This window comes from Anomaloglossus baeobatrachus, chromosome 1, assembly GCF_048569485.1.
Source record: "Anomaloglossus baeobatrachus isolate aAnoBae1 chromosome 1, aAnoBae1.hap1, whole genome shotgun sequence".
Taxonomy (NCBI): domain Eukaryota; kingdom Metazoa; phylum Chordata; class Amphibia; order Anura; family Aromobatidae; genus Anomaloglossus; species Anomaloglossus baeobatrachus.
Window position 1 is genome coordinate 435,531,808 of NC_134353.1, and position 21,868 is coordinate 435,553,675.

Below are 21,868 nucleotides of genomic sequence, written 5' to 3' on the forward strand. Positions count from 1 at the left end.
GACGTCACGATAGGTCCTGCATCACTGCTGGTGTTCCCGGAGGACGCAGCGATTACCGATGGAAAAGCTGCGGGAGACAGAGTGCAGGACGCATCCCGGGGACAGGTAAGTGTTATGGCAATGTTTATTAACTGTATGTGTACATTTATAATGCGTTTTTATGTGTTTGTGATTGCCTCCCATTGTTTCCTATGGGTTCGAGTGGTTCGCCGAACTGGTTCGCCGAACCGAACTCGAACCAGACCTCGGTTCGGCGAACCGAGCTCAAACCGAACCGCGACCGGTTCGCTCATCTCTACTCAAAAGTAATTGGCCATTTTACTTTACCATAAGTGACATTTTCATTCTTAATACTTTGTAGAGAATCCTTTACAGGTAATGATTGTCTCAAGTCTGGAAGCCATGGACATCACCAAATACTGGGTTTTCTCCTTTTTGATGCTTCTCCGGGTCTTTACTGCAGCTGACTTCAATTGTTGCTTGTTTGTGGGTCTTTTTCCCTTAAGTTTTGTTAAGCATGTGAAATGTATGCTCAAATGGGGTTGAGATTTGGTGATTGACTCGGCCAATGCAGAATACTTAATTTCTTTGCCTTTCAAAATTACTGGAATGCTTTCATAGTATATTTTGTGTCAATGTCCATCTGTATTTTGAAGCGCTGTCCAATCAACCTTGCTTGCATTTGGTCGAATCTGAGCAGAACATATAGACCTGTACACTTCAGAATTCATGCGGCTGCTTCTGTCTTCAGTCATACAGTGCCTACAAGTAGTATTCAACCCCCTGCAGATTTAGCAGGTTTACACATTCGGAATTAACTTGGCATTGTGACATTTGGACTGTAGATCAGCCTGGAAGTGTGAAATGCACTGCAGCAAAAAAGAATGTTATTTCTTTTTTTTTTTTAAATTGTGAAAAGTTTATTCAGAGGGTCATTTATTATTCAACCCCTCAAACCACAAGAATTCTGTTTGGTTCCCCTAATGTATTAAGAAGTATTTCAGGCACAAAGAACAATGAGCTTCACATGTTTGGATTAATTATCTCTTTTTCCAGCCTTTTCTGACTAATTAAGACCCTCCCCAAACTTGTGAACAGCACTCATACTTGGTCAACATGGGAAAGACAAAGGAGCATTCCAAGGCCATCAGAGACAAGATCGTGGAGGGTCTCAAGGCTGGCAAGGGGTACAAAACCCTTTCCAAGCAGTTGGGCCTACCTGTCTCCACTGTTGGGAGCATCATCCGGAAGTGGAAGGCTTATGGAACTACTGTTAGCCTTCCACGGCCTGGACAGCCTTTGAAGGTTTCCACCCGTGCCGAGGCCAGGCTTGTCCGAAGAGTCAAGGCTAACCCAAGGACAACAAGGAAGGAGCTCCGGGAAGATCTCATGGCAGTGGGGACATTGGTTTCAGTCAATACCATAAATAACGTACTCCACCACAATCGTCTCCGTTCCAGACGAGCCCGTAAGGTACCTTTACTTTCAAAGCGTCATGTCAAGGCTCGTCTACAGTTTGCTCATGATCACTTGGAGGACTCTGAGACAGACTGGTTCAAGGTTCTCTGGTCTGATGAGACCAAGATTGAGATCTTTGGTGCCAACCACACACGTGACGTTTGGAGACTGGATGGCACGACCCCAAGAATACCATCCCTACAGTCAAGTATGGTGGTGGCAGCATCATGCTGTGGGGCTGTTTCTCAGCCAAGGGGCCTGGCTATCTGGTCCGCATCCATGGGAAGATGGATAGCACGGCCTACCTGGAGATTTTGGCCAAGAACCTCCGCTCCTCCATCAAGGATCTTAAGATCGGTCGTCATTTCATCTTCCAACAAGACGACATAAAGCACACAGCCAAGAAAACCAAGGCCTGGTTCAAGAGGGAAAAAATCAAGGTGTTGCAGTGGCCTAGTCAGTTTCCTGACCTTAACCCAATTGAAAACTTGTGGAAGGAGCTCAAGATTAAAGTCCACATGAAACACCCAAAGAACCTGGATAACTTGGAGAAGATCTGCATGGAGGAGTGGGCCAAGATAACTCCAGAGACCTGTGCCGGCCTGATCAGGTCTTATAAAAGACGATTATTAGCTGTAATTGGAAACAAGGGTTATTCCACAAAATATTAAACCTAGGGGTTGAATAATAATTGACCCACACTTTTATGTTGAAAATGTATTAAAATTTAACTGAGCAACATAACTTGTTGGTTTGAAAGATTTATGCATCTGTTAATAAATCCTGCTCTTGTTTGAAGTTTGCAGGCTCTAACTTATTTGCATCTTATCAAACCTGCTAAATCTGCAGGGGGTTGAATACTACTTGTAGGCACTGTATCATGAATACACACTAGTTACTCTATGCCATTTAAAACCATGCATGCTCATGCCATCACACTGTCTCCACCATGTATTGCAGAAGAAGTGGTCTGCTTTGGATCATGCTGCACTTGGTTGAATCTGAGCAGAAAATATAGCCTTGTGTACTTCAGAATTCATGTGGCTGCTTCTGTCTTCAGTCACATCATCAATAAACACTAGTGACCCAGGGCCATTGGAATCCATGCATGAACGGCCATCACACTACCTCCACCATGTGTTACAGAAGAAGTGATGTGCTTTGGATCATGACTCATGAGCCTTTCCAAACCTTCTCCATACTTTCTTCTTCCCCTCATTCTGGTGCAGGTTCATCTTAGTTTCATCTGTTCATAGAATGATTTTCCAGAACTGGGCTGGCTTCTTTAGATTTTTGGGGGGTAAACTCTAACCTGACATTTCTATTTTTAAAACTGATTAATGGTCTACACCTCTTGGTGAACCCTCCGTATTTGCGCTCATGAAGACTTTTGGTCCCTTGACAAACAGGCAGCTACATATTAAAGAGTCGTAATTCCTAAACCCATACTCCATTTGGGATATGAATACGCTCAAATTAAAGCTGAGAGTCTGCACATTAAGCCTATATTGACAGACGGAGAAGGAAAAACTGTGCACAGCTTCCAGCCGGCAATTAATGCAAAGTATCACCTGTCTCAATAGATGGGAACAATGTTCGCTAGTGTGGAACTGCCACGAGGGGTGTGTGACTCCCTGACCTATCAGGTCGTCACAGGGTATTGTGCAATCTGCCCTTCTGTACAATATCCACCTCCTCCTTGGTTATGGGTCCCTGACCTTTGGTGTTGCCAAGAACAAGCTAATCAAAATCCTAGGAACACTCTGCACCACACCTACCAGACACACCAGTGGCTGACCTGAAGGGAATAGGGTCACCCACTTGGGGTGTTGGTAAGGGGAGGTGAGGAGTGTCAGGAGACAGTCAGTTGGGTGTGATGATGAGAGTGGTGACTCTCGAGAGGAGAGGTCAGGAGTTGGGCTCCTTGAGACTACTAGGTGGCAGACATTGTTCTGGGCCTGGTAGAAGTTGGACCCCGGTCGCAGGGGATCGTGACAAGGGACACGGACTGTCAAGGAGGACAGCCGGCAGCCTTGTGCCATCACCGGGCAGGGGCCAGGGCACGACGGGGTACATGGACCCTAGGTCAGGAAGGAGCTTCTGACATCCTGATAATTTACCCGACAAGGACAGAGCCTTCAAGATCCGTTCTCCACCCACTCCAAAATCGGGGTACTAGTGCAACGAGGCGGATAGGACTTTCCCACTACATAGTCCAGAAAATCCCAAGCGTGAACCTTGAGAGCAAGCTCACCCAGTTAGCCACACTGGTGAGCGGGACCCGATTAGTTTCAGGCTAAAGGGACCAAATAGAAGACTAGGTGCCAAGGTAAAGGTCACAGACTAACAGGCAACACCAACGGGTACGGGATCCAGGTGGGCTCCCTCCAAGCGGCAGCGGTGTCCAGAACTTTGGTTTACTTCAGTTGTTGGTGTCAGCGTTATTGGACTGAGTGAGTACATAATTGACCCTTACAGTCCCAATGGCACCTCCCCGTCACCATCACCGAGTCCCGGGGCATTCCCCCTACCCGTGAAGGGGTTAAACACCTGGCTGCCCACACCATCGCCACCGGGTGCTCCCAATCGCAGCGGTGGTACTCCATCTTACCACGCACCACGGATGGCGTCACGAACTTTCCACACCATCTTCTATAAAAACTCCCCCTTTTATTCCGAGTGGCCGCGCGACCCCGACCCTCGGGTCTGGAGACCCCTCAAGCCACCGCGGATCCGAGCAGCCTGGCTGCTGACGTGGGGGCGGCACAGGTGCACCTCACAGGAAAACTGGAAAGCGTTACATCACAAAAATAGAACGGAGGGCACTCACAAATTGACGGCAGAAATCTTGTAAGATTTCTGCCTTCAATTGGTGAGTGCCCTCCGTTCTATTTTTGTGATGATTAAGCCTATATTGATTGTTTAACTATATCTTGAATATGTATTGGTAAACAGCTAAAATACCAAAACTTGTGTCACTCTCCAAATATTTCTGGACCTAATTGTATGTATTTTTTAAATGCCCTTTTTATGCCATAAATTTTGTGGTGTTTCAATTAGTCATTTATATTTGTTACCTACAGAAATACATTTTGCAGTATATTTCCCCAAAGTAGATTTAAGCTCTCATTTTCATAACAGTGCCATTACAGTGCCCCTTAAATAAAAATTTCTGCCCATGATGTGCTCTAAATAAATCCAGCACTGTGCACTTGCATAAATTATTGCCCATCACTGTACTCTGTACAAAAATATGAGTCCCTCTTATGATAGATGTCATTCTTATTATCTTCTCATATAAAATATTGCCTCTAGCATCTCTCCTTATGTACCATGACTGCCACACAGTCCTTCCTTATGCACTATGACTGCCACACTGTCCTTCCTCCTGGCTGCCACACCATCCTCCTTTATGAACTATGACCAACACAGTGTTCCTTCTTATTAACTATGGCCACCACAGAATGCTCTTTTATGAATTATAACCACACTAAAATCCCATCTCATGAACTATAGCCACCACGCTTTGATGAACAATAACTGTCATGCAATCACACATTAGGAAGTATGATTGGCGCAGTGTGCACCCTTATTAACTATAACCGCCACACTGTCCTTGCTTATAAACTATGGTGCCATTATACTCCCTTAAGAACAATAAAAGACATTTTCCCATATCATCACAAGGCTCCTCTGCATACTGTGCCCTCTCTCTTAAATAGTACCCTTGTACTGTACACTCTCCACATTGCCTCATCTCCATACTGTGCAGTGCCTATCTCCTTGTTTTGCCTTCTCTGCATATTGTGACCTTGCACTTTCCCTACTTTTGTATACTTAACCCCCACCCCATACTGTATTGTCACACTTTCCATCCTTCTGTATACTGAACTCCGCTCTTACACTGTCCCTCCCACTGTTATACTGGCAGCCACAAATTCCCAAGCTTACAGTAAAATTCACTTGTATCTTCAGCTCTACTATGGAGCGCTTAGCATTTCACACATTTTTGTTGTATCTGCTGCTCTGCAGAGACATCAGCAGTGTAGTGAGGTGACATCCTCACGCCACTGCACTTTGAGGCAGGGAGCTGATTGGTGCTCTACTGTCCCTCCATCATTGTCAAATTATTACACTCTATTGTATTTGTTTCTGAAATATGTGACTATAATTAAATGTAGGGAACCAGATGAGCACCCTGAGTTCTATCAGTTTGCTTATTCAACTGTCTATTTTAACATCCGGTTCTGGAAAATTGGTGATAAATTACCACATCCTACACTTGCACCTTCATGGCAAATCCAATGTCTCTGCAGAAGTCCAATAGAAGGCAGGTCGAAAGGTTGTTTTGTATTTAAAAATATATCTATGTATATATTTTAGGGTTTTTTCCCCCACCTTATGAGCTGAACCTCCAGTGTTGAGTGAAAAATATGGCACTGTGTAGTTGCTATTCTTAAAAGGAAGGTGTCGTCAACATTTTTTTTTCCAATAACAGAAAAAATATAAAGTATTGTTTTAATGTTATGTGTACATATTATAATTTGTTTTTAATTGAGAAAAATATTTAAAAAAAATTTAAAGTTTGATATTTTCCACTGTTAAACACTAGGGGGAGCAGCTGCTGAAATCCTACAGAAATCCCAACGTAGCAATAGCCTGGATTACAGCTGCAGTAAAGTGGGCAGAATCTGCTCTCCTGTGTGTGATGTCACACCCCCCTCCCAATTTGGGTGTTTCCAAGGGATAAGTAGAAACATTCCCCATCATCTGTGCTTGTTGCCAGTGAATAAAACATTCCCCATTCCCCAACATCCCTGCTTGCTGTCAGTGAGTGGAAACCACACATACATAGGGATATATAGCTTGCAGAGCGTTGCTCCTCTTGTATCATGTGTCAGGAGCGCCACTCTGCAGGCTATTCCTTTGTATGTGTCAAGAAGAGCCATGCTCTGCAGACTGACACAAGCAGGGAGATATACAGTATACCGCGCTGCCCCACTGAGCTGCTAGGAGGAGAGGCCAGGGGTGAGCACAAGTGGGGGAGCGGCGGGGGCGGCGCCAGCAGTGGGGGGGTTGGTGGTGTCGAGGGTGAAGCGGTGGGAGCTGGGGAGCAGCAACGGCGGCGGGGGGTAGCATACCGGTAGCTTCGGACTGGCTACGTAGCTCTCACCTGCAGCCTGGAGGTTGCAAGACTGAACTGCGAGCGCCGAGTAATTGATTCCCCGGCGATTGCAGTGCAGTTCATGTCAGCTGCAGACAGGCCGGTCTGATCTCCGGAGTTCAGGTGAGAGCACTGGAGATCAGCCCGGCCTGTATGTAGCTGACAGGAACTGCACCGCAATCGCCCGGGGAATCAATCACTCGGTGCTCACAGTGCAGTCTAGGCTGCACTTCGGAGCTCAGCTGAGAGCTCCGGAGTGCAATGCAGATAACCACAGCCAGGACTGGCATTACTGGAGATTCCTCCGGTAGCCATTCCGATGCTGCGTATCGGTACTCACCCATCCCGGCGTGTGACAGGGGGGAATCTCCAGACAGCGCTGATCTCCTCCCTCTGCTGTGATCTGGACAGCCCAGGGGGTGCTTCCAGGTCACAGCAGACGCCTACTCTATGTTAGTCTATGGGGTCGGATCCCAACCACTGTTCTCTATGCACAGGGGGCTGCCATAAAGGACGTGACTAGCTGTCGTTACACACAGCAAATCCAATATTGCAGCCCCCTGTGCTTCAGTAAAACTAGAATTAAATAAAAACTAAATAAAAAGTGAGTTTATTTTTGTATTAAAAATACTTGATTTCATAATCACTATTATTAATACAAAAATAAAAAAACGCGAGACCTTCCCTTTAAGTGCCGCAGCTCATTCAAGCAACAACAGCCACTATACAGTGAATAGAGATGTGCTGGCATATCGTATTGGGTAAAATATCATAGCAGAGTTTTGTGGCTACCAAAACATTCAAAACTACATTTATCTGAAAATATTTGCCAACAGAGGATTCATCAGTAGGGATGTAAATAGAAATATGTCTTTGTGTGTTTTGTTTTGTTTTTTAAAGTATGACATAATGAAGAGAGAATTTTGTATTTCATATGACTCGCAGGAAAATTGGCCAGGAAAATTGACCATAAAGCCTAAAGCTCCCATTAGCACTGAACACACAAAGCCTTCTTTGACTCAGTGGTAGAGATGAGCGAACCGGTCGTGGTTCGGCTCGAGTTCGGTTCGTCGACCGTTCGACGAACCGAACTCGAACCGCATAGGAAACAATGGCAGGCAATCACAAACACATAAAAACACCTAGAAAACACCCTCAAAGGTGTCCAAAACAACTCACAACACAACACAAACACATGGGAAAGTGACAAGGACATATACTCATGCGAAAACAAAAGAGCTGGACAAGGAAAAAGAGGAGGAGACACAGATATAGGCATGGCACGCCCTTCTAAAATCATGTAAAACACGGCAAGGTGACTCCAAGCGGAGTCTCCCTTTTTTTCCAAAAATTGGGCCCCACACACACCCACCCCTTCAGTGGCAGCACTTGTGCCCCAGTTGTACACTTCACAGCTAGATTTGCATCAAGCACATTCAAAAATACGCCATACTTAACCGTTCCTAGGATGACCCCGGGGTAGGTAGCAAAGTCTTTGCTGAACCATGACTTGTTCATCTTGGCTCCTTTTTAAAAACACGGCAAGCAAGGGTTACTCCAAGCGGAGTCTCCCTTTTTTCCAAAAATTGGGCCCCACACACACCCACCCCTTCAGTGGCAGCAGTTGTGCCCCAGTTGTACACTTCACAGCTAGATTTGCATCAAGCACATTCAAAAATACGCCATTCTTAACCGTCCCCAGGATGACACCGGGGTAGGTAGCAAAGTCTTTGCTGGACCATGACTTGTTCATCTTGGCTCCTTTTTAAAAACACTGTAAGCAAGGGTTACTCCAAGCGGAGTCTCCCTTTTTTCCAAAAATTGGGCCCCACACACACCCACCCCTTCAGTGGCAGCAGTTGTGCCCCAGTTGTACACTTCACAGCTAGATTTGCATCAAGCACATTCAAAAATACGCCATTCTTAACCGTCCCCAGGATGACACCGGGGTAGGTAGCAAAGTCTTTGCTGAACCATGACTTGTTCATCTTGGCTCCTTTTAAAAAACACGGCAAGCAAGGGTTACTCCAAGCGGAGTCTCCCTTTTTTCCAAAAATTGGGCCCCACACACACCCACCCCTTCAGTGGCAGCAGTTGTTGCCCAGTTGTACACTTCACAGCTAGATTTGCATCAAGCACATTCAAAAATACGCCATTCTTAACAGTCCCCAGGATGACACCGGGGTAGGTAGCAAAGTCTTTCCTGATCCCAGCTCTGTTCATCTTGGCTCCTTTTTAAAAACACTGTAAGCAAGGGTTACTCCAAGCGGAGTCTCCATTTTTTCCAAAAATTGGGCCCCACAGACACTAACCCCTTCAGTGGCAGCAGTTGTGCCCCAGTTGTACACTTCACAGCTAGATTTGCATCAAGCACATTCAAAAATACGCCATCCTTAACCGTCCCCAGGATGACACCGGGGTAGGTAGCAAAGTCTTTCCTGATCCAAGCTCTGTTCATCTTAGCTCCTTTTTAAAAACACTGTAAGCAAGGGTTACTCCAAGCGGAGTCTACCTTTTTTCCAAAAATTGGGCCCCACAGACACTAACCCCTTCAGTGGCAGCAGTTGTGCCCCAGTTGTACACTTCACAGCTAGATTTGCATCAAGCACATTCAAAAATACGCCATTCTTAACCGTCCCCAGGATGACACCGGGGTAGGTAGCAAAGTCTTTCCTGATCCCAGCTCTGTTCATCTTGGCTCCTTTTTAAAAACACTGTAAGCAAGGGTTACTCCAAGCGGAGTCTCCCTTTTTTCCAAAAATTGGGCCCCACAGACACTAACCCCTTCAGTGGCAGCACTTGTGCCCCAGTTGTACACTTCACAGCTAGATTTGCATCAAGCACATTCAAAAATACGCCATTCTTAACCGTCCCCAGGATGACACCGGGGTAGGTAGCAAAGTCTTTGCTGAACCATGACTTGTTCATCTTGGCTCCTTTTAAAAAACACGGCAAGCAAGGGTTACTCCAAGCGGAGTCTCCCTTTTTTCCAAACATTGGGCCACACACACACCCACCCCTTCAGTGGCAGCACTTGTGCCCCAGTTGTACACTTCACAGCTAGATTTGCATCAAGCACATTCAAAAATACACCATACTTACCCGTTCCCAGGATGACCCCGGGGTAGGTAGCAAAGTCTTTGCTAAACCATGACTTGTTCATCTTGGCTCCTTTTTAAAAACACGGCAAGCAAGGGTTACTCCAAGCGGAGTCTCCCTTTTTTCCAAAAATTGGGCCCCACAGACACCCCATCAGTGGCAGCACTTGTGCCCTAGTTGCAAACAGGAAGTTTTGATTTGCATCAAGCACATTCCAAATCCACAAGCATTTACTCTCCCCAGGATGACACAGGGGTAGTAAATTCCTTGTGGATCCATGACTTGTTCATTTTGATGAACGTTAGTCTGTCCACATTGTCACTGGACAGACGCGTGCGCTTATCTGTCAGCACACACCCAGCAGCACTGAAGACACGTTCAGAGACAATGCTGGCAGCTGGACACGACAAAATCTCCAAGGCGTAAGTGGAGAGCTCTGGCCATTTTTCAAGATTTGAAGCCCAAAATGAGCAAGGCTCCATTTGCAAAGTCATGGCATCAATGTTCATTTGGAGATACTCCTGTATCATCTTCTCCAGCCGTTGACTATGTGTCAGACTTGTTGTCTCTGGTGGCCTTGCAAAGGACGGTCTAAAAAAATTATGAAAAGATTCCATAAAATTGCTGTTACCAGCACCAGATATGGTGCTACTGGTACGGGTAGACTGTTGAAGATGACGAGACCGTCCCATGTTTGTCAAGTTACAACTGGGAGATTCACTCCCTGCACCTGCACGGTTGTTTGGTGGAAAAGCCGAGCTGAGATAGAGTAACAGCTTCTGCTGATACTCCTGCATACGTGCGTCCCTTTCTATGGCTGGAATTATGTCACAAAATTTGGACTTGTACCGGGGATCTAATAGTGTGGCAAGCCAGTAGTCATCATCACTTCTAATTTTGACAATACGAGGGTCATGTTGGAGGTAGTGCAGCAAGAAGGCGCTCATGTGTCTTGCGCAGCCATGCGGACCAAGTCCACGCTGTGTTTGTGGCATAGAGGTGCTAACCGTTCTTTCTTCCTCTGACATCTCCCCCCAACCTCTTTCAACAGAAAGTTGACCAAGGTCTCCCTCATCCGCTGAGTCTTCCATGTCCATGGACAGTTCGTCCTCCATTTCTTCATGTTCTCTTGCACCTTCCTCAACATTTCGCCTGCTACCATGCGCCCTTGTTGATCCCTGTCCCCCATGGTCCCATGCCTGCCGCGTTGGTGATGATGAACGTCTGGACCTTGGTGATGTTGTTGTGTCTTGCGCATATGAAACCTCCTGTAGTTCCTCCCCTTCCTGTTGTCTCACCCCCTGACTCCGAATAGTGTTTAGCGTGTGCTCCAGCATGTAAATGACTGGAATTGTCATGCTGATAATGGCATTGTCAGCGCTAAACATATTCGTCGCCATGTCGAAACTGTGCAGAAGGGTGCATAGGTCCTTGATCTGAGACCACTCCATCAGGGTGATCTGCCCCACCTTTGCATCTCGTTGGTCCAGGCTATACGTCATGACGTATTGCACCAGGGCTCGGCGGTGCTGCCACAGTCACTGTAACATATGGAGAGTCGAATTCCAGCGTGTCGCCACATCGCATTTCAGGTGATGAACCGGCAGGCCAAAAGACTTCTGGAGCGATGCAAGTCGTTCAGCTGCGGCGGTTGAACGGCGGAAGTGAGCAGACAGTTTTCGTGCCCTGGTCAGAAGGCCATCTAGGCCGGGATAGTGTGTTAAAAATTGCTGGACAACAAGGTTCAACACGTGAGCCATACAAGGCACGTGTGTCACCTTGCCCAGGCGAAGGGCCGCACCCAGGTTTGCAGCATTGTCGCACACGGCCTTACCAGGCTGCAGTTTGAGTGGAGACAACCATTTATTAAACTCGGACCGCAGAGCTGACCACAACTCCTCAGCTGTGTGACTCCTATTCCCAAGACATGTCAAGCTAAAGACCGCCTGATGCCATTGCGCTCTGCTGCAAGCATACTAATGAGGGGTGCGTGATTCCTTCTGCGCAGTGAGAACGCTGGTGGCCTGACCAGGCAGGCTTGGGGCGGAGGTGGAGGAGGCAGAAGCAGTGGCAGAACTTGGACAGACAGAGGATTGACACACAAGTCGTGGGGACGGCAAGACTTGTGCAGCAGACCCTTCACCATCTATCACCATACTTACCCAGTGCCCAGTCAGCGACATGTAACATCCCTGTCCATGCTTACTGGTCCAAGTATCGGTGGTGAAATGCACCCGTTCACACACAGAGTTTCTCAAAGAAGCGGTGATGTTGTGTGCGACGTGCAGGTTTAGCGCAGACACACCTTTCTTAGAGAAGTAGTGGCGACTGGGCATCTGGTACTGGGGCACAGCAACAGACATAAGGTCTCTAAAATCCTGTGTGTCCACCAGGCGGAAAGGCAGCATTTCGGTAGCCAAGAGCTTACAGAGGGATAAAGTCAACCTCTTAGCTTTGCCATGGGTCACAGGAAATGGCCTTTTTTTTGTCCACATCTGAGGAACAGAGATCTGGCTGCTGTGTGAAGACGGTGGTGAGTAAGGTGTCCCTGGAAAAATGCAGGTTTGTGAGGAAAGTGCAGGTGTAGACATGATGTTGCCTTCATCCAACGTTGGTGCTATCGATGTCTGAGAGAGCTGTACACACGTACTTGTTTCCCCTTCCAAACCAACTGACGACCTACCAAGCAAACTGCCTGTTGCGGTTACAGTGGTGGAAGTTGTGCGTGGAAAACCAGGTGTGACAGCTGTCCCCACAGTCCTAGAAGATGAAGAGCGCGCGGATGCACTAGAACGGTCAGGCGGTGGATGGTTCGCTCCGCTAGGTCGCATTGCAGCACGGTGAGCTTCCCACCGGGACATATGATATTTATTCATGTGATGATTCATGGAAGAAGTTGTCAAACTGCTGAGGTTTTGCCCTCTACTAACAGAATCATGACAAATTTTACAGATCACATAATTTGGGCGATCTTTTGCTATGTCAAAAAAGGACCAGGCTAGGCAAGGCTTAGAGGGCATGCGACCTGCTGATCCACCCCGACTAGTGCTCAGAGGCACAGTGGTGGCTGAGGATGCAGTTGTAGACGTGCTACCAGTACTCCTACTCTGTCCAGGAAGGCGCAAGGTAACTTCGTCGTCAGTTGCATCCTCCTCCACCGTCTCTGTTGACCTCCTCGAGGGCCTGACTGTGGGTTGACAGTAGGTGGGATCTAGAACTTCCTCATCAATTGTTGTGTTTGCACTCCCCTCACCCTCAGACCAAGCCTCTTCCTGCCCTGACCGAATATTTAAGTTGTCATCACAATCTGGTATCTGCGTCTCATCGTCATCAGTATGTTCCTCATTGTCTATTACAACAGGTGTTTCAGTTTGTGAATAAGGGTCAACATTATGCTCAGAAACTTGGTCATCACGGCCTGAATCTGAGTCACAAAGGTTCTGGGCATCACTGCAGACCATTTCCTGGTCTGTACTCACTGTAGCTTGGGAGCAGACCTCTGATTCCCAGGCTATAGTGTGACTGAACAGCTCTGCAGACTCAGCCATCTCTGTTCCACCATACTGTGCAGGGCAGATGGAGACTTCAGAGCTGGGAGAAAGCAAGTTTGATTGGGATGACAACTCAGAGGACTGGTGTTTTTTGGATGCGGTAGTTGAGGTGGCGGAGAGGGCACTTGTTGGACCACTTGAGATCCATTCAAGCATTTTCCTTTTTTGGCCATCATCTACCTTTGTTCCAGTTGTTCGTGTCCGTAAAAAAGGGAGCACATCGGATTGTCCACGGTAAGTAGTAGACATTTTACTTTTGCTGGAAGATGGTCTATCTTCAGCAGATGTTAATGGAGCTTTGCCACCTTCCCCACGGACAAACCCTTTTTTTCCTTTTCCAACACGCCTCTTCCCCTTTCCACCAGCATCTGTCATTTTGCCACTCATTTTGATTGCGACAAGATTGTGCACTTAAAATGTGGTAGTAAAAATTGAGAGGTGGTGTAGATTTCAGCGGTGGTCTAGCTTTATTAACAGCAGAATAAACAACAATAATTATCCCGGACAATGCAACTACGGCCCTTAAACTGGCAGCAGTGTTTGCTAGTATAATGGCTTAGTAACAATGAGTTTGAGTGTGCAATGCAGGCAGACATGCTGCAAATATCTTTGCACTAGTGGGACAATACAGAAGTCCAACAGCCACTTTTATGATGCCACTAAGTTCACTCAGTGTTTGCTAGTATAATGGCTTAGTAACAATGAGTTTGAGAGTGCAATGCAGGCAGACGTGCTGCAAATATCTTTGCACTAGTGGGACAATACAAAAGTCCAACAGCCACGTTTATGATGCCACTAAGTTCACTCAGTGTTTGCTAGTATAATGGCTTAGTAACAATGAGTTTGAGTGTGCAATGCAGGCAGACGTGCTGCAAATATCTTTGCACTAGTGGGACAATACAGAAGTCCAACAGCCACTTTTATGATGCCACTAAGTTCACTCAGTGTTTGCTAGTATAATGGCTTATTAACAATGAGTTTGAGCGTGCAAAGGGCAGGAGGGTACAGTGGCAGGGTTGTGGGTCTCTGGGTAGAGGAAAGGAAGCCTGCCTTTCTATCCCTCCTAATAGGGAAATGCAACGAGGAAATCCCTGACCTTAGCTACACAGACGCTGTCATCTTGTGTAGCTGTTAAACTCTGTTTTCACGGACCTGTCACCTATGGCTCTGACCCTGCCGGTATTAGCCCTTAAAAGGACTGATAGAAAGTGCTATCCCTATTCTGTACAGCGCTGTGTATAGAGCGTACACAGCAGTATCGGAGATAGGCGCTGCGCCAGCGGTGACTGACACCAAGGACGCAGAAGAGATAATGGCGTCCGGACGGTCAGATACTCGTTTTTATAATGCAGGGACATGTGACATGGACATTCTATCACACATGCCGTTGCTTCTCTGGCTAAAAGTACACTTAGCTGTGTGTGTGTCTGGGATTGGCTGACATGCTGGCCCGCCCCACTACACGCGCGCACTTAGGGAAGGAAGACAAGGGAAAAAAAAAAAATGGCGATCGCCATTATCCATACAGCAGTGATCTGAATGCGCTGTTCCCGCACACTATACACTGAAATTTCATAATAGTGTGAGTCACAAAGTGACTTACACTATTACAGCGGAAAGCCAGCTAGTAATTAGCTGGTCTTTTTGCTGCTAGAACCGTTCTCGAACATATCTAGAACTATCGAGCTTTAGCAAAAAGCTTGAGTTCTAGTTCTATCTAGAACAGCCCCCAAAATCACTCGAGCCGCGAACTGGAGAACCTCGAACCGCGCTCAACTCTACTCAGTGGCTCTTCCAGTATCGTCACGCAGCACAAGGGTTTCTGGTACTGAGTAGGCTTGTGTCATTATGATGTCATGACATGGTTTGACTGCAGCCAAGTAAGTGGCTTGGACAACTTATATCCTGATGTCAGTGGTTTAGTTGGTGCCAGAAGCCCTGGCACCAAATGAAGATGCCACATTGTGTGTGCAGTGTTGGAGGCAACTGCTCAGAGGATCAGACAGGTTGCAGCGCCAGGTGAACATTTTGTTCAGACTTATTTCTGGTCTTCTATAGACCAGAAAATTGGCCGCCAGGCAGCCCCATTTTGCTGAATTTGCAAAAAACTAGCCACAAAAAAATTTAACTAAGGAGAATCCAAAGTTTTTGTAAAATTTAAAACAAACTCCATTTGTCTCAAACACATTTGCTCATCTCTAGTATGACAGAATAGAATGACTGAGTAAAACTATTTTGAAGTAGGCTTTAAATATTTAAGCTGGCACGTGAAACTAACAAAGCAGATACTTATTTTATTTGGTTTCACAATGCTTTTAGGCAACTTCGAACAGAGCAATGAAGAACTGCGAATGATTATAAAGAAGATTTGGAAAAGAACAAGCATGAAACTCCTAGATCAGGTTATCCCACCAATTGGAGGCAAGTATGCTTACATCATCATTTACTTTATCTAAAGTAAAGTTTTACTTAGCTTTTTTTTTGAAATGTCAATATTAGATCCTCGTTCGAATAGCACATAAGGATAAAGCTACTATGATTACACAAAAGAACAGTGTCAAATTATTAGAAAATTACATATGTATAGTAATATAGTTTCCTTGATTGGAAAATAAATATACACTGACGAGGAAAAGGGTTAGGTTATGTTCACACACGGCACCTTTTACTGCGTTTTTGGTGCATTTTGTACGTCACAAAGATGCATCTAAATGCATGCATTTCCTTCCCCCAGCAAACTATGAGATTTCTATTTTGCTGTCTACACAGTGCATCTTTTATGGCTACATCTTTGCTGCGTGTTTGAAGACGCAGCCAAGATGCAGCAGGTCAATTCTTTTTGCGTTTTGTCCCTGCATTTCGGAGGACTTGCAGATTAATCCCCCTGCTGACTCGGGGTCGGTGGAGGATTGATCCCTGGTATCTGGCTAGATTCTGGTTCCCAGAAAGTCAATGGGGACCAGAATCTGGCGCAATGGGGTAGAAGCAAGTGTTTCATACTTACCGAATCAACAATACGGCTGTAACACTGCTCCTGTCGCCAGGCCTTCACTTCCTGGGCCGCTCATTATCTTCATTGAATATGCACTGCTTTCCCTGCCCACTGGTGGCTGTGATTGGTTGCAGTCAGATGAGCCTCCACCCTGAGTGACATTGTGTCTGACTGCAAACAATCACTGACGCCGGTGGGCGGGTCTATATCATAAAGTAAAATAAATAATTAATAAAAATTTACATAGGATGCCCCAATATTTTGATACCAGCACAGATAAAGCCCAACAGCTGAGGGCTGGTATTCTCAGATTGGGAATACCTATGATTATTGGCCACCCCTTAGCCTAAAAATATCTGCCAGCAGCTGGCCGGAATTGCCGCATCCATTAGATGTGATAGTCAGGCACTTTACCCGACTTTTCCCACATTGCCCTGGTGCGGTGGCAATTGGGGTAATAAGGAGTTAATAACAGCCCACAGCTGCCACTAAGTCCTAGATTAGTAATGGCAGATGTCTACCCGAGACACCCCCTATCACTAATCTGTAAGTGTAATGAAATAAACAAAAACACCGAAATAATGCTTTATTTGGAATAAAAGACAAAAAAGCCACCCTCTTTCACCACTTTATTAACCCCAACACAACCCTCCAGGTCCGACATAATCCACACGAGGTCCCATGACGCTTCCAGCATTGCTACATATCTGGAGCTCACAGCGAGCGTCATACAGGACTGCCCACTGTGAAGTTCAGGCCGCAACTGAAGTGAAGCACGCGCTCAGCGGTGACATCACTCAGGCTAGCCATGGCCACAGCATGGCCACGGCCTCCACCTGTGACAGCAAATCACCTGAGTGACGTCCTGCTGATCGCACGGCTCACTTCAGTTGCTGAGTGGAGCTCACAGCATGCAGTCTTGTTCTAAAGCACTCGCTGTGAGCTTCAGATATATAGCAGTGCTGGAAGTGTCGTGGGACCTCGTGTTGATTATGTTGGACCTGGAGGGGTGCTTGGGGGGGGTTAATAAAGTTGTGAAAGAGGGTGCTTTTTTTCTTTTATTTCAAATAAAGGATTTTTTGGGTGTTTGTGTTTATTTACTGGCACTCACAGATTAGTAATGGGGGGTGTCTCATAGATGCCTGCCATCACTAAGCTAGGGCTTAGTAGAAGCTATGGGCTGTTATTAACTTCTTGTGACCCTGATTGCCACCGCCCCAGGGCAACGGGAAGAGCCAGGCCCAGCACCAGAATTTAAGCAAGAATACAAAATCCAGCATATTCAGGTATGGGTAAATTCATTAAAACTCACTGTTTATTGTTCCATTAAAACATTTTTTCAAGATCACAGATGTTCAACAGAGTTACAGATCAAGTCATCCAGCGCGTTTCAACATAACTTGTAGTTATACTGTCTTATTCAGGGATGTACCAAATGACAGACATAAAGACCTTTATATACCTTAAAGACACTCCCAGCATACCATGTGGTTAATTAAAGTGTTAGGTTATACCTAAGAATAGCACCTGTGTATGCGGGAAGATCTTCTGGTATACAAATTAAAAAGTTACCATTTTAAAATACAATTATATATACAAATAAAAGGCCGAAAAAGAGAACAATAATACATAAACACATGAATAGAGTAATATTAGTAATCTATTACAAGTTTATCTAACATACAAGGAGCTATATACAAAAATTCAATCTTTTATATATTATACTAGCTGTAGTACCCGGGCGTTGCCCGTGGTAGTAACTGTCCCTCTGTGTCTCTCCCAGTCTCTGTCTGTGTGTCGCTGTCTGTCTGTCTCTCTTTCTGTCTCTTTCCTTGTCTGGCTGTGTCTATGTCTCTGTCTGTCTGTTTCTATCTCTCTGTCTGTATTTGTATCAGTCTATCTGTCTCCATCTGTCTGTCTGTCTCTCTCTATCTCTGTGTCTATCTCTATGTGTGGTTTTGTCTGTCTCTCTCTTTCACCATCTGTCTCTTTCCCGTCTGTCTTTGTCTGTCTCTTTGCCCATCTGTCTCTTTGCTCGTCTGTCTCTTTGCCCGTCTGTCTCTTTGCTCATCTGTCTCTTTGCTCGTCTGTCTCTTTGCCTAGCTGTCTCTTTCCAGGGCTGTCCCTTTCCAGGGCTGTCTCTTTCCAGGGCTGTCTCTTTCCAGGGCTGTATCTTTGCCTGTCTGTCTCTTTGCCCGTCTGTCTCTGTCTGTCTCTTTCCACGTCTGTCTCTGTCTGTCTCTCTGTCTCTTTCTGTCTCTCTATCCATCTCCCCACCGACATCTTATTACCTCACACATAAGCTTCTAACAGTTAACATAATATACTAACAGTTTATTTTGTTCCTATAGCAAGCACTGACAGTTGCTATTAATAGCCTGTAGCTCCCACCTCCATTCAGTTTAATGGAGGCAGGATTTTGGAGAGTAACTGTAAAGCGCAGGGTTAAATTTTCCTGTCAAAACATAGTCTATGACATTCCCTGAGTCACATGAGGCGTCTGTGCAAAATTTTGTGATTGTAAATGCGACGGTGCAGATTCCTTTAGCGGACATACACACACACATATAATTACACTCAGCTTTATATATTAGATACCTATAGGCAACATCTAATATAGTTGTTATGAAAACTGCTATACCTATTTGATGCTTTTTAGTACGCGTTTTGGTACGTTTTTGCCTGCGTTTTTGCACTGCTATGTATAACACAGGCAATTAGACAATTGCAGCTTCAAGTCCTCTATGCGGACAAGTAAATACAGTAAAAAGTAAAAAAAAAAAAAACTTAAAAAAAAAAAAACTTTTAAAAAAAAAATAAAACTTAAACTCAAAATGAACTTAACATGCCAGAATTATTTTTTTTGTTTGTCTTTGCAATATTGCAATAAAATGCATTAAGTGGCAATCAAATAACGTATCTACCCCAAAATAGTATCAGTAAAAGCGTCAGCTCATATAGCCTCAGATCTCGCAAAATGAAAACGTTAAGGGTCATGGAATATGGCAACAAGCATACTGACCTGGAGAAAATATATTACCAAGTCAGTTTTACCATATAGTGAATATGGTAAATAAAAAACCTAAAACGCAGTTGTGAAATTGACCTTTTTTTGCAATTTCAACACACTTGGAATTTTTTCCGATTTTCCAGTACACTATATGGTAAAACGAATAGTGTCATTCAAAAGTACTACTCGTCATGCAAACAACAAGCCTTATATGGCAATATTGACGGAAAAATATAAAAGTTATGGCTCTTGGAAGAAGCGAGGGAAAAATGAAAGCACAAACAGAAAATCACTGGTTGGTGAAAGGGTTAAATGTATGTAAGTGGCCAGTTTTTGCAATAGCATTAGAGATTGAGTTATCAGTGAAACAGTGAAATCTGTCAGTGAGTTCATCCAATTCCTTGGGCCATAAGCATATATCTCTGCTTGAACTTTGATTTGGTCATTAATCAGTTTGTGTACGTGACTGTTTTGTTGTGATCTTTTTACATTTGTCCGACTCTGCTTTTTCAATCTATATACCTATTTTTGTTTCTTTATTTTTTTTTCTATAAGATGATGAAGTGACAGTTGGAAAGTTTTATGCCATCTTCCTGATACAAGAACATTTCCGAAAATTTAAGAAACGTCAGGAGGAGTATTATGGGTATCGCCCAAAAAGGAGTGATGTAGAGATTCAGGTAATTGGAGAATTGTATGGAATTATGCACGTCCTAATTTCATAAAATATAAAATAGAGAGTTAATACCTGTGTAACCTGAATGATTTTCTACAGGCTGGTTTGCGCAATGTGAATGAAGAGGGAGGAGAAGGTGAACTAAAACGTGCAATATCTGGTGATCTGACTCCTGAGGAGGAATTGGAGAGGGCCATGGTTGAAGCAGCTATTGAGGAAGGAATATATCGGGTGAGAATTAGACCAGAGTCACACTTGCGATTGACTCGTGTGACTCGCGCGAGTCTCACATCACATCACCCAGCATGGCCGCACACTCTCTGGACAGGAGCGTCTCAGCTGCATAGAAATACATGAAGCTGACTAGCTCCTGTCTGGAGAGCAGCTGCTGCGTCGGGTCATGCACTGAACGACTCGCATGAGTCACGTGCGAGTCAATCACAAATGGGACTCCAGCCTTACCTAAATCAATGTTTTACAATTAGAAAAACAAATGAAAAGAAATCTTTACTTCATATTGTTGTAAGTAATCTTTGGTAAGTATAAATACAAAGTCTCCATCTATATTCATCATTTTGCCACAGTTTCAATGCATTTTTCTAGTGTTTTTGGACACCAAGGAATGCTCTAAAAATAGATAATAGATATAGTGTAAAAGGGGGAATAAAAGCACAACACCCCAACTATTCTTGTGCTAATGGATATAAAAAACCTTCTTCTCTTTACTACCACAAAGGATCTATTCCCAATATCACAAATATACTGTATATATTCCCAATGGTAATAATTTCTCTGTTCCTATTGCCTTATTCTGCTTTGCCCTATATACCTGGTGCATCCCAAATAAGCATATACTCAGTCACTTTGTTGTAATCTATATATATAATTGCCTTATTCTGTCTGTCTGTCTGTCTGTCTTGCTCCAAAATTGTGTCACCGTGACATTGTGTCACCGTGACAGTGTCCTTACAGTTACAACCGTCGGATTGGCTGCTGGGCTCGGCCTGGCCCCGCCCCTCCACATGGATTGGCCGCTCGGCTCGGCCTGGCCCCGCCCCCCGCATGGATTAACCGTTTGGCCAGGCCCGCCCCCCGCACGCGATGCCCGCTAGGCCACGCCCCCACATGTGATGCCAGCTAGGCCACGCCCCCTAACACGATGCCCGCTAGGCCACGCCCCTCACAGTATTCCCGCTAGGCCACGCCCCCTCACACAATGCCCGCTAGGCCACGCCCCCTCACACTATGCCCGCTCGGCCACGCCCCCCTCACACTATGCCCGCTCGGCCACGCCCCCCTCACACTATGCCCGCTCGGCCACACCCTCCGCACACGTTGGGCACCTGTACACCTCCCCCCAGGACAACTCCTCCCATTATACTCCTCTTTCCCCAGGACTACTCCTCCCATTATACTCCTATTATAATCCTCCTATTATACTCCTCTCTGAGGGGTTCGCAGCATGGGGGATGGAGCACGATGGGGAGTGCAGCATGGGGGATGGAGCACGATGGGGGGTGCAGCATGGGGGGTGGACCACGATGGGGGGTGCCCAGAATGGGGGGATGAAACACGATGGGGGGTGCACAGCATGGGGGTTGGAGCATGATGGGGGGTGCAGCATGGGGGATGGAGCACGATGGGGGGTGCCCAGAATGAGGGGATGAAACACGATGGGGGGTGCGCAGCATGGGGGATGGAGCACGATGGGGGGTGCAGCATGAGGGATGGAGCACGATGGGGGTGCGCAGCATGGGGGATGGAGCACGATGGGGGGTGCAGCATGGGGGATGGAGCATGATGGGGGGTGCAGCATGGGAGATGGAGCACAATGGGGGGTGCAGCATGGGAGATGGAGCACGATGGGGGGGTGCAGCATGGGGGATGGAGCACGATGGGGGGTGCAGCATGGGGGGTG

General features: G+C 45.9%; 1 protein-coding gene across 2 annotated transcripts in view; it reads left to right on the forward strand.

Moving 5' to 3' along the window:
* CACNA1S (calcium voltage-gated channel subunit alpha1 S) overlaps window positions 1–21,868 on the forward strand; it is a 2,360,423-nt gene that overhangs the window by 2,240,130 nt on the left and 98,425 nt on the right. For both annotated transcript variants that reach the window (XM_075352638.1, XM_075352639.1), the window contains exons 37-39: window positions 15,592–15,693; window positions 19,830–19,954; window positions 20,050–20,181. In XM_075352638.1, the coding sequence (XP_075208753.1) occupies window positions 15,592–15,693; window positions 19,830–19,954; window positions 20,050–20,181 (359 nt within the window). The remainder of the gene's footprint in view (window positions 1–15,591; window positions 15,694–19,829; window positions 19,955–20,049; window positions 20,182–21,868) is intronic.